The sequence below is a fragment of the Grus americana genome, chromosome 5 (genome assembly GCF_028858705.1).
Source record: "Grus americana isolate bGruAme1 chromosome 5, bGruAme1.mat, whole genome shotgun sequence".
NCBI classification, from domain to species: domain Eukaryota; kingdom Metazoa; phylum Chordata; class Aves; order Gruiformes; family Gruidae; genus Grus; species Grus americana.
This window is the reverse complement of record NC_072856.1, coordinates 37200001-37217273: the sequence shown is the minus strand read 5'-3', so window position 1 is coordinate 37217273 and position 17273 is coordinate 37200001. Positions and strand designations below refer to the sequence as shown.

General features: G+C 35.5%; 1 protein-coding gene across 5 annotated transcripts in view; it reads left to right on the top strand.

The window, feature by feature from the left end:
- Positions 1 to 17273, top strand: part of CDIN1 (CDAN1 interacting nuclease 1) — a 148577-nt gene that overhangs the window by 14834 nt on the left and 116470 nt on the right. For 4 of the 5 annotated variants that reach the window (XM_054827361.1, XM_054827362.1, XM_054827360.1 and 1 more), the window contains exons 2-4: positions 11214 to 11259; positions 12124 to 12188; positions 15446 to 15506. In XM_054827361.1, coding sequence (XP_054683336.1) covers positions 11214 to 11259; positions 12124 to 12188; positions 15446 to 15506 — 172 coding nt within the window. Of the gene's footprint in view, positions 1 to 10171; positions 10261 to 11213; positions 11260 to 12123; positions 12189 to 15445; positions 15507 to 17273 lie in introns of all 5 variants that reach the window. The other variant, XM_054827363.1, reaches the window with a different exon arrangement.

Here is a 17273-nt window from a genome sequence, read left to right as displayed (position 1 = left end):
AAAACTGCAGAACAGGAACAAGGGAGAGAAGGGGCCCTGCGTGGAGTCCCAGAACATTTTGGAAATGGCCAATATGCAGTTTTCATCAGTACTAAGGCGGGGCGCAATATGGTGCCTGTAGCTCACTAGGGAATATGAATGTTGATTAAGCATACTCCCAGGCTTTGAAATCCTGAAAGCAGTGTCAGAATAATGGATGTTGAGCAAATGTCAAGCATTTGTTAATTTCTCTGTTATTTGGAGTTTATCTACCATGATCAATCAAATAAACTAGTGCTTCTCTGTTGTGGCATGTGTCATTGATATGGTGATTAGGTGGCTAGAGAGGCCTTCTGCCTTTTTTTTTTTTTAATCCAGGTAACAGATTACATATGAACAGCCATAACTTTAAGTTAAAGATTTGTTTGCAGTTGGTTTAGTGGAAAGTGGCGCATTAACAAAATACTTTGGGGTACTGAGAGAAAAAAGTGTTTGCATATCTGCTGTGCTAAAAATTACATTCATTCCATTTTTTCCATTTTTGGCCTTAGAGCTTTACTGTTGTGGGGAAGGAGAAATTACTTGTAAATGAAAGTTGATAGAAGAAACTTTCACTCATTCTTAAAAGGGGAAGTTTGAAAACAAAGGATATTCACCCCAAATTAGTATTAATTTATGGCTTAGCACCCTTCTTCCCTCTATAAATCTTTTGGTTTTCATTAACTAAGTCTCGACATGCCTGTTTTTGATTGGGAAACATGTTTAGATATCCTTTAGTTAAAAGTGAAGGGGGTGACTCTTTGGGTTTTATAAGAATGCCCACTCAGAATTTTATAAGAGTGTATCAGAGAAGTTGTTAGTTACTGACTAACATACAGAAATACAAAGACTGGATATTTAAATGTGAAGAACAAATTAAAAATAATCCAAAGGAGAAAAAGGCTGTAGCCTTTGCTGCTTTGCTATAATATATATAAAGACTTTAAAATGGGAGAGGATAGGGTTGGGATGTTTTGTGTGAGGCCTTTTTGAAAGCTGCCTGAAGGATGTTAACAGTCAAATTTCACTGACTTTCAGTGAAGTTTAGTTACCCCCTTCTCTCAGTTTTTTTTCTTTTTTCTTCTTTTTTGCAAAGTCTAGTCCTTATGTGCTTAATGTAAAGATGGCCTTGTATATTTTTATTATGTTTTTGACAACTCCCAGAAATTTAAGAAGTGTCACTGAGTCATGCCATATGACTTGATGCGTATCGAGGTCATCTTCAGTTTATTTCAACATAGAAAAAATGTTTGATGTTGAACTAGTTTTCCTTCTTCCTTGGCTTCCACATTTATTTACCAAGGCCCCTGGGCCCATTCTACCAAAACTGGTCAAATTTGGTGCTTGATGAAGGTGATGCTATATGGTGAACCCATTGACTGTTTACATCAGAGATGATTCTGTTCAGCTAGCGCATGGAATAAGAGTTCTCCTGGGAACCCAACATTTTCTTTGACCCTGCAGGAAGCAAAACATGTAGTTGTTTTATGGATTTTCAGAGCAATGCAAAGAACATCAAAAAATAAATCTTCTGGGAAGAGGAGGAAGGGATAGGAGAATCCTGTTGGTAGCAGTGGAAAAGGTTAGAGAAGTTTTAGGTGAGAATAATGTAATACTGCAATCACCTCTCATCAGATGTTCCCTTCATATTGCCTGCCAGTTGTAGGTTGACAGCTTTTTTAAAAAGAATGCTGGAAGACCACTAGTAAAAGAGAACATCTGGGTTTCCTTCTTAGTGTGTTTGTGCCATCTTTCCAGTGGGAAGTAAGTAGTGGAATTAAGTCAGTTTATTCCTCTATGGCACAGTAAGCTATGCCCCTGGAGCTGAAAGTAGACTTTGTAAATATCTACATATATGGTACAATAACTTATAGATACAAGACAAAGTACTATACTGTCAGGTATGTAGATAGACAAGAATTCTTCTTTTTTTCTTTTGTTTTCTGATAACGAGTAGTTTTAAAATCATAAACTTTTAAATGATAAACACTGTTTTAGGGCTTAAAACTAAAAATATCAAGGGGACTAAATGGATTCATTTCTTGCCTTAAATCTATGTCATTCCCAAAATTGGAATTTACTTAAAATTACTCTGTTCTATCATCCATGTTTGATAGAGCTAAAATTCTTTAAATTATATCCTGTATGGGAAATATTAATAAGATCCTGGCTTGTTTAAGGAATTAGCAATTTTGATTGGATTACTGGAAGCTTTTTTGAATTAAGGTGTTCACTTTTTACCCTGGAGATAGCTATGCAACAGTGTGTGTGCTTGACATGTGATGCATGCAAATGCTAAATACAGTAGCAGCATGAGGCAAGTGTCATTAACAGTAATTTATGTAATGAAAGCCACCTGGCTGTCTTCGTAATTAATTGCTTGTAAATAATAAACTTAAATATAATTTATAGTTTTTTAAATTTGATTATATATTTTTAGAAGCAAATTGTTTAAGGGTGTTTGGGGATTTATTTAGTTTCAAATTGGCACAGATATGCTTTCTACATACAGGCTAATTTTTTAATGTAAAATGAACAGTCTAATTAGCTTCAACTTGCCATTCACTCATCAAATAGTTTTCTGAAATTAAATTTAAACATCTAGTTTATAAAAGACAATATAGGTTTGAAGAAAAAAGTATAAAGTAGAATGATTTTCCCGTTTCTCCACAATCAGGAAATTTTAAGATTGGAGTCTGAAAAACTTCTCTTGACAAGGTATTCTATAATCCTGTTCTTGTCCTGGGGGGGAAGGAGAAGTAGCACGATAGAGTTATCCAAACAAAATGAGGAAGATGAACACATATAAAATATTTCTTTCCAGCAATAGCCTACTAAGTGAATGTTTTTTCAATGTATGGAACTTGGCCCTATCAAGAGGGCAGATAGGAAAGGTGAGGAATAAATCCCTGGTTTAAATTGTAGCTTCTTTGCCTTAACTGCTTGTTGAGGTCCCTTGCTGTTGCAGCCTAGGAGCATCTTTCTTTGCACAACTGTCATCAGATAACTAAAACTTTTGTGTATTTTTGTCTTATAGTTCAACATTTAGATTGTGGTACTAAGAGAGTTCAAACTTGTAAACATTTCTTTATATAATCTTAACTGAAGTAAATTGAAATGAAGTGTGGATGATGTACGGTTAAGTGCAAGCAAGGAATTTGTAGAGGTTTTGCTTTTTTCTCTCAGTCTCCAATATGCTGCTCTGTGCCTCTGCTTTGGGATGTGCTCACCGATTCTTTCCTGGATATTAAGAAACTTTTTTTCTTGCCAAGTAACTTGGAGTAGTTGAGGACAAGGACATACCAAATCATGTGCTTATGTCAGTCTCAAGCTTTGCTTTTTTATTAATTTTCTGAGAAATTTTATTGGTAGAGTTAAAAGGAGAATTTTAGAGAATACCAGGAGATGGAGAGGACAAGTACTGTGATTATCAAGGTGTTTGTGAGAGGCAAACCCTATTTGACTCCTATCAGTTCCTTTTTATCAATGGATTCCCTGACTAGATGATCAAAGGGTACCAGAGAAGTTCTGGTATGCATAAGGTGAAAAGATTCAATAGTCATTGAAGCCTGATGTCAGAATATTTCAGAGTTTTAATTTCATGTTTTAGCACTGACATTGTATTTTTTAAACCTGTATGGTGAATATATTTTGGTTCTGTATTCCATCTGAAAGTATTTTTCAGCTTGAAAATTGAACCTTACAAAATAGTTTTATGTTTTTATGGAAGAGACTTTACTTGAAACATTAGTGAAAGAGTATTTACTTACAAAGGTCTCTGTGTGGGATTGGCATTTAAGTACGTTTCAAACATTCATGCAGCAAGCACTGAGCTGTTTAACTCTGGGAAGAAAAAATATCAGAACAGTATCTCAGGCAAATTACTCTCTTTTCTGTACTTGCTAAGATAGTAAGACCAAAAAGTAGTTTATTTTCATTTGGAAATACCACTCTTCCTGTGTTTTCAGAGTTCCATTTTTGACCATAATATTTGCCAATGTTTATCCACTGTTACAGCATAATGTTGTTGTTCTCAGCATAATGTTGTTGTTCTCATCATAAGCATATATATGTGAATGGAAAAATTGCGTCTTTATTCTGACTTCTCTTTTCATTTCGGGGGCTTGATCAGAAATACTTCATAATCATTTGAATGTAGCATATTTTGAGTTACACTTGTATTGCTGCTGTTAAAAGTTAGATTTTTGTGGTGTGGGTGAAAGAAGGTGGAATTTATCTCTGCAAAGAGCTAGCATTATTTTGTGATGATTGCCTGTATTGATAATTTGTATTTACTTCTGCATTTTTTTTCATGTCTGATACAGATTGTTCATAGTCTGCAGTTGTTTTAAAAGATATTGGCCGTTAAAACAGACAGCAAAAAATGAGGCGTCTACAGGAAGAATTGGTGCCCTGTTCTTAAAGGAACTTCTAAGTCTTTCTAAATGAAAAATCATTCAAACAGTATCTAATACTGGCAATTTTCCTCTGTCTGCTGCTAGAACTTATTGGCCAACTAGGTCAGACATTATTAAAGTTCAAGTGGTCCAGTGGGAAAAGTAATGGCCTTATGCTACTATGAATTTTAAATGCTGCCATTTCTATGTATTGCACCATCATCTGTTCTCGCACATCACTAAATTGTATAGAAGTTGTGGGACCAACCAGTGTCAAGGTCATAGAAGTGATGACTCTTCTCAAGTAGCCTTCTCGGAGCTTTGTCATACAGTTATTCTCATAACCCTGGCTATAGGCAGCAAAGTTGTATGCACATGCCTGCATTTAACCTTTGTATTATCATTGGATAGTGTAAGCCTGCAATGCAGGATGTCTTTTTCTTCGAACTCTTTACTTTTGGTTTTTATTTTTGATCCTACCAAAGAGTGTGAAATTGTCTTCGATGCAAAGACAATTTTTAGTAAGTGATTCATATTTAAACCTTTTGAGTTGAGCTGTTGTACAGTTTATTGAACGGGATATCTGAGAATTTCAAAATTGATTAGTGCTGTAGTTCTCCAGATGAGCTTGAATTTTATCTTGATTTTAAATGTGATGGTACTATGTCTGAAATGAGCATATCAGCAAGTAATTCTTGTCATATATTTATTTAATTTTTTATAGTAGTAATATATTTGTAATAGGAGTATTTCCTCAACAGCTCTGTATTGGCTTTGTAGTTCCCAAAGTAGTAGCTACTGGTAATGTTTCATTGTATGGAAGGCTTCTTGTGCAGAGATAATAAAAGTGGCTTTGTATCCCAGACTCGAACTGGTGCAGCTGGAAAGCTGTAACATTGGAAGATAGCCACTTTACAGAAGTTACTGTGTTGTAACTAAAGACTTAGCTACTTTTACGCCACTTACGCCAATTCAAACTCATATATTGATTTAAACACATATATTCGCACACACACACATATAGATGCGTATATTGATTTAGCTTAAATTGGTAGTTCACTGACTTCTGATAAATCAATGTTAGACTTGTGAATGATAAAGTACGTATGTGTACAGAGACAGTCTGCTTTCTGAGAATTTTCATTCAGAGAAGTGACCATGAACATATTAAAACTTGAGGAAAATTTTAATTTTAAAAGCTGCAGTGAAGAGACGTTAAAGCTATAACTGTTCTAGAGGTCAGTGAGCCTCCCTCCCTTGTTCCATGTTCTTCAGTGCTTGGATGCATATGAGCCTAGCAGTTCTCAGGCTTTGGTAGGCCTTTGTTATTCCTGAGCTTTCCTGGATCCTCATGTGGAACCATTCAGACTTCTAAGAAGCCTTTTTCCCATCCTGACAATCCTCAGAAGAAATTCTGAGAATCCACTAGTTGCCACCTCCTCTCAGGTGGGAAGCTCACCATCAGACTGGCTTTAGTTGATTTACAGGTATAACTGTGGTGCTTGTTAGCCTACACCTTGCAGTTCTGGGAAGCCACGGAGGCTTTACGCGTCCGTGCATGTGTTAGGTGTTTGAACCGATGCTGCTAGATCTATTTGAAATCCATTATTGACAGAGCTTTTAGAAATAAGGGCAGACAGGTTGGCATGTGATAAGCAGTATAGAAACATTGCTTTCTTCAGGAGTCCCTGTTCCAAAGTGTTTGCAGTACAGAGGATGAGAATTAAAAGGCTGTTTGGGTTTCTTTCATATGTTTGATAATGTAACAGGAAAAAATGTATTTTAGGCACACATTCTGGAGTACAGGATAGCTGTGAGGAGGATTCCCCTTCCACCCCCAGTCATTTAAATTTGTCAAATATATATATTTCTTTCCTTACATAGATTCTTAATCCAGCATGGCAGCACCACACAATTCTAGCCCTAAGTCATATGTATTACTTTTATTCTAAAGCTCAGTATTGCATTACTAAAAATATTTTAAAACTTATTATACATGGAAAGGGGAAGGTCTTTTCCAGTTACTGGAAATGAGAGACTTGCTCTCTGCTTCAGAACATTTCATGAAGGGATATGACTAGCACTGCATACTCACACTGGAGACTGTGGAAGGAAAGAAACAATTTCTCCCCCTACCTGAATTCCTACAATAGCTGAGTGCAGTGTTCTATGCACTCGCAAGAGAAGGTTTGACGTTGCTGCTTTGGGATTTCACACGTAACAGCTTCTGAATTTTGGAAAGCTGCTGCCCCCACACTCAGTTTTTTAACCAATATATTTATTGTCTTAACAAGGTGGAATGTTCCATTTTGGGAAAGGGAAGCAATGAAGCAATGTTCTTTGTAGATTTCATTTGTTTTAAAAAAAGTCAAGGCTATTCTGTATATATTATATATATATATTTGTCTCATGATGGACTTTGCTTTCCCCCTGCTTGTTGCCAGTTGTGTGAATAGTTACTGGATTAAATACTGCAGTTAATTTATTCTTGATTTTCTTTTTGTACACATCTCTGTAGATAGTCTTCCTTTGTTCCATGGTAAAATACATGAAATGTAAAGCTGAATTTTTAGTCTTTCTACTTTAGGCAAAAAGTGTGAAATTAAAGATGAGGGAAAGGAAACTAATTTTAAAATGGATAGAATAGAATAGAATAGAATCTTGGTTTTGTACTTAAAATTTTATGTTTTCAGTAATCTCAGAAAATAAAGTAGAAAAGTGTAAGTTTTATCTTATCCCTAAAGAATTAATTATTTGCAAGGACTGATAATATTTGCAGAAGTTGTCATGTTTGAATTTTCTCCTGGTGAGGCTGCAGTAAATAGCAAATATTAAGTTGGACAGCACCCCAAGTCTTGGCTAGATCTGCAAGCCTGCTTTGTTGAGAAGATGATCTGATCCAATTAAATTCTTTTCATCCTTACTAGCTGCTTCTTGGCTAGAGTTTTATATCAACTCTAGTTATGAAGCACTGATCTGCATCAGCGTATTAGCTGTTACTATTTTATATATGAATACTCATGGCAAAACAAAACATTTCTGAAATACTGTCCAGGGATGATCGCATTCCTCCTCTACCAAATTCTGGGATTTATTAGAAGAGAATGATCTAAATTTTATTCTTACATATTAAATGACAAAAAGGCATATTCTTTTTCCAGCACCAGACTTGCAGTTGTCTTTTTATGTTGACTGTCTCTAAGTTGTTAGAGATAATTTCTGTTATCTCTTGTTCTGGTCTGACGTGGAGATCCCATTCTAAATGTGGATGGACATTGATATCTGTAATACTTTTTTTTATGATAAGAAATTTTTTATATCTTTTCATCATTTGGAATCTAGAAATTACATTTCAGTTTTTTAAAATAAAAGTTATTTTCTTTTCAAAAAAATGGTCATTTTGTAGCAGATTTGAAATGTCACAGTTTTCTGCTAAATCCATTTATGTATCGACAAGACCACAAAGTGCATCAGGCATTCAAATGGAAGTATGCGACCGACTTCAACACAAAGTAACTAAAGGTAAATTGGTTCATTATGGATGCTGATGTACAAGAAAAAGGAGAGGCTGGTTGCTTTGAAGAGAGCTCTGGGAGTTTGATCTGTTACCATCTGGAATTGCAGAAGAAAATGTTTCCATGAAAGTGGCTGCTACAGAACTTAAGAGGAAAGTTTTGCTGGAAAACAGATTTAGTTCTACAAGATAGATAACAAGTTAACTTATTAGTTATTTAAACTAGGAAGTACTCGGAATTATGAGTTTGGGGGTTTTTGTTTGTTTCAGAAAATCAGCAAATCTGTACTTTGGCTCTGCAGTTGGTTCTTGACAAAAGAGCTTGCTCGACACAAACACGTCTGTATCCCTAGCCTTCCAGTAAGCCATGAGTTTATTCCATAAGAGGCAATAATGCAGCACTGAAATGTTGTTTTGAGTAACAGATATTTTCAGTGTTATGTTTGTTACCCTGGATATCTCAGCTATATTAATTTGTCTGCTCATTTGCTGCTTTGAAATGCTGTATAGAAGCATCAGAGGACGGATGGAGCCCTAGGAATTTGGCTGCTCCTGAAGAAGTAATGACAACTTACATGGCAGTATCCCTGCTGTCAGTATCATCAGTTGTGATCATGCTGTCTTGCAATGCAAATGCATGTTCATGACTTCTGTCCCCTCTCCAAGTACACAGTACTGTCTTTTTCAGCACTTTCCAAAACCATGATGTTTCAGTTTTCTGTCGATGGCATCTTGCAATAGATGCTTCAGCATGTTTTGAGGAGCTATTTCATTTTGCCAGGAAGTTGTGGCAATGGAATTGTGGCAAGGAAACGCTGAGTGGCAGACGAGTGTTTAAGAGGGGAACTACATTAACCAGAAGAAACACGGAAGCAGCCATATGAAGATATAAATGCACTTCTCCTGGGGAAGGAGAAAGATCTTCTGGTAGTAAGGCTTGAAATTCTTTGGATGGTACTATTGAAATAATTTTGTCATAGTCGTAGTGCTTTTATACTGCAATCCAGTATATATCCAACTTGTTCAGTAACTGGACTGAATTTTTTTAGCGTTTGTGGTACGTCCTAAATAATCCATACAGTTGGAAGCATAGGAGAGGAGTGTCGGACTAAACTGAAGCAGAAGGGCAAAATCCAAGGACACCAGGGGAACAAATAAAATGGCCAAGAGTCAGGAGTGTGAAGAGAGGGATAATGGTCTTATTTCTTTTTGATATGTCAGTGGCTATAATAGGATAATGGCACAATAAGGGCAGTAATTGTGCTGGGAATAGCCTAAGAATACAAAAATTGGTATGTCAGTGGGAGAGAACTCAAACCAGAAATCCAGTTAAATGCTCTCCTGTTTTGTTTTGGTTCTTTACACATCTTTTCTCTAAATTCAGTTCTACCATTATGACCATGTAAATCTGCCAGATAATAATAGTTACGTGGAGAGCCATTAGGGGGCCATATGTATCCACCTTATTTATAGCCTGCAGGGTTTTTTTTTTAAATAAATCAACTTGAAATACCTTAGCTTTGCATATGTATATAGCCTGTGTAAGTATATAATCTTAATTTCTTTCCTTTGTTCACCTTCTAATGATTACATGTGCGTGTTGAAGGTTACCATAATCGGATGGTGCACCTTTTGGGGAGGCATTGTGGTACATATCTCCTGGCCTCTGTGTCAAATGATGTATATTTAAGAATATTTAAATTCTTGACTATATTGTAACTCATTTTTCTGTAATTCATTAATTTCATAAACCTGTATATTAGTTTATGTTGCTATCATTTTTCTACAGTTTTAACATTCAGTCAGTGAGTACTCAGGGTGAACATTCTCATGTGTAAAATACTGGAGATGAAGGCTCAGCTTACTGCTGTCACACAGATGTTGCGCTGGGCAGACAAGCCCAAAATACAGTGTTATGGCAAAGATGCTGGAAGCACAGATATGGATAAGACAAACTAGTAAGCTCTTTATGTAGCACTGCGTTAATCTACTTGCTTTGTTGCTAATTCTTCAACTGGTTGGTTTAGAGGTAGCATTCTATATTGTGCTGCATAGACGTACCATGTGTTTAAACCTAAACAAACCATTTAGTCATTCTGTGCCTCAGTTTTCCCTTTTGAAAACTGTGAGTAAGACTTCCTTATCTTAAATTAGTATTTCTGAGGTGTGAAAATTGCAACAAGAAGGGCCATTTAAGTGTGGAGAGAACATATACATTTAATGTACATATGATGTGATACAGGTGTTAAATTCACATACAAGAAATCTGGCAGAAGAGCAAGACTTTAGACGTTGCTGAATCTTTGAACTACCTATGCTATGCCTTAGTAGGTAAGTTCACAAAAGGAAAAATGTTAATTATTCATAATGCTTTGCTGTACCATAAAACTCGATTTATTGAGACTATAATTTGTTCAAGTTGCATGTAGTAGGAAAATATATCAGGAGTAATTAATTGTATTCAGGATGTGATGAGGTAGATATATCCACAGAGGACAATTGAAAACAGTAGCGGTGTGGTATTGATTGCCTTTCAGACGGGAAAAAAAATCTTGTCCCATTTCTAAATGTTAACAATTCAGAGAGAAAAATTCCCACTTGGGAAGAATGCTTTCCAGGTTGCTTCATTGCCAGGTGTTTGACATTGAATGGAGCCTTAGATGAATGAAGCTTATGGCAGCTTTTGGAAATGACCGACTCCAGGGAATCTCGGCTTCCTGCTGTGAAAGTTTCTATTTTCAAAGCACATCAGTTTCAGTGGGAATGTTCCAGTGGTCCCATATGCTACTTCTGACAGAGGGGGAAGTTTTTAACCTGAATATGAGACAGCTACTGAAGAGGTTCCCTTGCTGCTAACAAAATGAATTTCAATATGTTGCCAATGAACAAGCGGCATGTTCCCAACTGCTGATGGAATTTAACTCCATCAATTATTAATGGAAATTTTGCTTTGTTTTCCTTTTTGCCTGTTCCCTTTTAACTCACTTACCTGCTCCTGATAGGACTTTGTGGGTTCTGAAGCTGAAAAAGGAATCACCCAAACAATATGCTCGTTTGCTTTGAAACTCTTGCTATATTTTGCTCCCCTCCCTCAGAACGCTCTCTCCTTGACCTAGCAGCAGGAAGCCTTTGTCTGAGGTGTTCATCTGGAACAACTTTTCCACACTTGTTTTCATGTTCTGTTAGATTACAGGGCAGCAGGCCTACCTTTGAAGCTCCCTTCTCTTTTGTTTCTTTGCAGTGCACTCCAGTAATTAACTTTGTCCTTCTTTTATTTGTTCCAGTCAATCGCAGTCCACTCTGCTGAGCATCTTCTCCCAGGAGTACCAGGTTAGAAGTTTTCTCCTTTGTGAGGGTTGACAGGTGCCTAATTGAATGATGAATGTCCCTTTATTTCTTTGTAATTGAACTGCCAGCTTTCTGATTGGTTTGGAGGATGTTCCCTTTTCCACATCAAGCACCGCCTGAGTCTCAGTGGATGGCTGCCAAGCCTACCCATCCATCTGTCTAATAACATCTAGCCTTTGCTTATTTGGTGGACCTGTAATAAATTATGCTAAACCATTATTATTCTGACAATAATAATTTCCCTGTGTTGCGTGGTTCCATGTGCTAAATGTTTGCTGACTTGCACTGTCAGTGCTGCTTTCCATTGCTGACAGAGATGATGATAAATGACCATTGCCGGAGTGGCAGAAGGCAAGAGAGGCAGAAAATGGAGTCATTTATCATGAGATGACAGGTGTCAGTCAAGTGGCAAGTCTCTATGGAATTACTTTTTGTAGTTTTTCAAATAAGTTGTTTTTAAGCAATGTTCTTCCTGGTTAAAAATGCCAATTGAATTGTAAAACTAGAGTGCACCAGACTTAGATGGAATTGAATTGAAGGAAAATTAATACAAAGGTTGAAAGAGAGAACAAGTTTTTCTTTGCCCTCTGCAGCCTTCAGTAAACTTATTTAGATTCAATTATTGTGACCTTACTGGCTTTTACATATATGGTACATTGCAGTACAGTCTGAAGATGTTCAATTCAATAGGTAGATTGAATGTCGTTTCTGTACAGAATCTAAAAACATAGTTCAGTTTATATATCAAAGTGTAGCCAAGGAACACATGTTTGGGCAGTCATGATTTCTGTGTTTTCATCTATGACACATTTGTAAGACTCTTTGTTTGTTTTTTTGGTTTTCTAGAAACAAATCAAAAGAACACACGCCAAGCATCACACTGCTGAAGCTATTGAAACTTACTACCAAAGGTATGACCTCCCCACTCCAGTTAAGAGTATCATCATAACTACTAATTGTTATGGCAGATATGAGTAAATTAGCTTATGAAGCTAATTTTCTATGAAAATAAATTAAAAATTTGGGATGAGGAATACAGAGTGGTTCACCTAAAGATGTTTCTCAGTGAAAACACAGCAATTTTTCAGCTTTTGGTCAGTTTAAGTAAGAAAGAGTTTACTTGGCTCTAAGTCAGCATAAGCTGAATTTTTGCCGTGTATGTGATACCATGTATTATATATTGCCTATATTTTGTAATTACAGGATTTCTGTGTCAAGACTAGTATCGATAACTTCCTTACAGCAAGGGAGCTTGTTCTGTTACAGTTGCTTGTACTTTTAAAACAATATTTGTGCTACCTTACAAAAAGTTACATATTGAATTCATGTATTGCCAGTTAAAGCACTGTTTTTTAGATCACTCCTGTTTTATCAGCAGAAGTGTCAGAAATAGCTGTTAGGGGAGGATGAAAACCTTTATGTCATTTTACATATTTTACAATTGTTTGCATCTTAAGCTAATAAATTGTATTTGCTACACCTTATAATTTGTCTGTTACTTCTATAGGCTTTACTAAAAATATTGCAATGACATAATTGGGGCATACTGATAACTGATAAAGATACCCAATTAAAATATTACTTTGCAGACTGACATATCTGAGGAGCTTGCATGGCAAGTGAGTTCATACTTGTGATTATAGATGTCTGATATTTATGCTTAATATTAATCTGTATGAATCAGGAAAATAAACAAAAAGCCTTCATTTGTAAACAATTAACTGTGCTTCTGCAGAGTCATATATTTAAAACGTAAGCACAGCTTGATTAAATCAGACACTGGTTTACAAAATTTAGTGTCAATTGTGCCGGTTTGGGCATTTGATTTTCTTTTTTTAGTAGTTGTTCTGTAAAAATTTGTACTGGATCACATTGCACTTTTCCTAGTGTTGGTTCTTGTTTAGGAAGAATATTGGCTTACAATTTTGTTGTGTTGGCAACCATGTATATATAATACAATTTTTAATTACTTTTCACTGGTATAGTTTCAGTGAAGTGCCCTATTTTAATTGTAACTGCTGTGTAAATAACCCTTTTCTTAGAACACATGTAAATCATTTAACTCACTTTTATGATGATTGTGTTACTAGTTCCAACAACTTAAACCTGAAACGTGGGAGCAAATTTTGCTTTATGCAAAGCAGCAGTTGTATTGATATCAGTAAGGTTGTAGGTATGATTAAGTTTGGCTCACATCAGGTAGGAGGATTTGGTCTCCTGTTCCTTTCTGTACTGTCTGAAGTATGATAGCAGTACTTAACTAATGCATTATGTATGAAGCTATATGATGGTGGTAGGGAAAATCATTCTTTATGCTGGTATTTTGTATTGCAAATGTATTAACATGGCTGAATAAAATGCTTTAAAATCAGAGATGTTCTGGTTAATAGTTAGAGAGCTCATCTCAGTCCTGTTTTAGTAGATTTACTGTGTAGTATGTTCCGTAAGCTACAGGGGCGGACTGCTTGAGTCAGAAGCCAGTTTGAAATGCTTCAAGCATAAACATGACAAACATGTCTTCTCCTCTACTCTTTGTAGCATCCATCCTACTGCAGTAAACCCCAGTCTGTGTGGTTTGCTCCTCCCTATTCCCACGCACACACAAGCAAGTAATTGTGCTCCTATTGCCTTTCCTAGGTGAGAAACTACCAATTTTTGAAGGTAGTCATTTCCAGTGGTCCCTTTTGGGAGCAAGTAGAAGTACAGTTGAATGGAGTAGCTTTTGCTGAGACTTACTAGTCTTAAATTTAGGCAAACACAAAGGCAAATTACTAGAAGGATCGGCAAGCTTTTCAGAACAGTATTGCCATCAACATGTGAGACCTGTTACTCCATAATGGAATTGCCAGTAGCATTAGAAATACCTGACAGAAAATTACTCCATTGCCAGCTGTGGCTTTCCTGTTCAATCAACTAGATGCATCTTTTAAAACCTTAATCTCAAGTAAATCTTCCTGATTAGGTATTTCGTTTATGATCTCTCTTTTTTTTTTCCTTCTGTTAGAAATTTTCAATGTTTAACCATACACGAGGCATCTTGGTTTGTGTTTTTTATGTAGAATTGAAATAGGTTACAGCAAAAAGCTTTTATCATTTCCTTTATTCATTAAGCCTCAGAATAACCTGCAAACAAAAAGCTTTCTAATTCTCTGTGAAGAGGTTTATGTAAAGGTGTTACACCCATTCCACAGAAAGGTAAAATGATAAAGAATTTTAATGTCTGTAACTAATGAGCAGAAGAGTGGCTTCTGATGGATAGATAATGATAGAGCTGGAAAGGCTGTGGCCTTCTAATGATGTCAGTAATGATGTGCTATACGAATACAGATAGGATAAATGAGCAGGTTCAAATGTTGGTAACTACTGTTCTTTTCCACATGGTTGCAAAGCACAAAGTGGCTTCCAATAATATAGCTTCTTCCCATCAACTCCTGAGAACATGTTTTAGGCGTTATTGAAATGTAAACATTGAACAGTGAAAGTAACAGAGGTGAGGAAGGTGATATTGTGTGATGCGATGGTCAGAAACATCGCCGTGTATCCATATTGGTCTAATACCCTTAATGGGAAATGTTAAGCCTTTGCCATTGATGGGACAATGATTTTCTATCACCCTTTATTGAATCCTAAATATTTTGTATTTTATTTTCTCTTTAAAATATTAATTTGATTGTTAGATTCTGATTTCACTAAAGTAAGCCTTTAGTATTTAAACTACTACCCAGTTGATAAAATCTGGATTAAATTTGGGAATTTATGCTTTTGTGCATAGTAGTTAATTGGATATACAGTGGGCCATCATAGTTGAAGGTCATATGGAACCCAAAATCTTTACTGTGAATAACAGAGGTTTATTTGTCTGTGATGCATCTTTAAGTTGTACAGATACAATCTATTTGTATGTCATTAAACTTTTTTTTTTAAATTTCTTGATTTATTGTGGGTTTTGCCAGTGACTTAATTGAGATTGATATATCTTGCAGATGAATAGGAGACAACCCTGGAGAGTTAGTGATTGTTTAAAATACTTATTTCTTAAAAGATTTCCCATTAAATACTCTGTACTGGTGTATTTTCTGCCAAATGAGACAGATTCACAAGGGATACTGACATGTATAAACTGGCCTTTTCTTGCCACTGCAGAATTACCTGGCTTTGTCTTGTGTAGGTACCTGAATGGGGTGATGAAAAATGCAGCTGCCCCTATATTACTGGAGCTGGCCAATGAGGTAATCATCTTTACTTTTTTCTTTAATCTTCCAGTATAAAACCTAAGGGGCTTATCTATAGTGACTTCAGTGAGAAATGTAATTAACCTAAAAAAAATGGTTTCAAGGCACATTAGACATTTAAAATGGTTCCCCAGTCTGTTAGTACTTACAATAATTAGACAAAAAGCCCCATTTATTAATAAATCAGTTAAAGTAATTAGTCTCTTAACTTTAAGGCGAATGTATAAGAAACTCTGAATTTGTATTTTGCTGGAAATTTCAGACAGACCATGAGTCTTTAATGCACAAACTTACTAAAAATTCCCACATTGATTAAATAGACTTGCATCAGTTTTACTTATATTTGATTCCTTTTTTTTAATAACAAAACCCATCTAAGATTTTTTTTTTTAAATAGTAAGGGTTAAAACAGTTCATTTTCCTGACTCCGTTTATTTCTGCTCATACAGATTAGAGGATGGCTAATGAAAACTACTTCATATAAAGCAATTAAGCAGAATAAATTCCTCAGTATAGCCATTTCCTAGAAAAGCTGGTGTATGAATAGTTCAGTACAGTTGCCATAAAAGTCTTGACAAATTTGTTGGTGCTGTTTATTAACTAGAATATGAATCTGCCTTGGGATGCAAGGTGTTATTTGCATTAAAAACTGCTATCTAAAGTAGTACCTTAAAGAAGATGTAAAAAGTTTGAAAGAGTGGCAGAGAGCCTCCTAGAAAAAAAATTGATGAAATATCTACCCCTTAAACTCTAAAATATTTATTTACAATAATAATAACAACACAATAGCTGATACTCCTTGAAACTGCTTATGCAACCCTCAAAGGGATATACTGAAATGTGTGCTGTTTTGTGTTGCATTTTAATAGAAAATGTAAGAAGGAGGCAGAAAATGAGTGTTTGCATTAAAAATCATATGTCAGTACGAACATTAAGTGTTACAATAGCAGCAAGTTCTACATGTTACATTAGTAAGAAAGAATAGTTTCTCTCTCATGTACATTGCTGCAGCCAGCAAATGAGTGATTACCTATCAATTACTAGAAGATTTTAATGGTTTGTGAAGTGTCCACATATCCTGATCATACAGTTAGCATAGAATAAAGGATTTATTTCATATTAGTGGTAACGTATAGCTTCTTACCGTTTCTGGAAAAGACAAGTCTTAAAGTACTGAGAATAGAATGTACTTTACATAAATAAGTACAGTCTTATTAAGAATTTAGGTAAACAACCTGATTCATGATATATCGCACCCATATTATATGGGAACTGTCATAAAAATATTTCAAGCACAAAGTAATATATCTGTTACTGGTTCTTTGTATATTTTTTCCCATTGATTTAGAGATGATGCATATAATTTCTGACTCTAGTGAGCATATCCTTGTTTATATTATAATAATGCATTTTTGCAATTCAGATCAAAGATATCTGCAGTTCAGAAATAAATAAAAATTAAATCTAAAAGGGGAGATATACAAAGAACTTCTCTGCTTCTGATTTCGTAGTAGCAGGTATGTAAGAAAGGCAATGCATTTTGTGACTGCTGCCTAATGCATTAGGGAAATGTGGCAATAACCAGGACCAGATTACTGCTTCCAAACAATCAAGCTGCCATTTTTATATGATAGTTAATATTTAAATGACGTACTCTTGCATCTGCTGACAATTGATGTAATGGTAATACTTTATGAGTCAATATATATTTAATCAGTGGAAACTGTAAAAATTGATGAGAAATATATAACATAGGTGCATTAC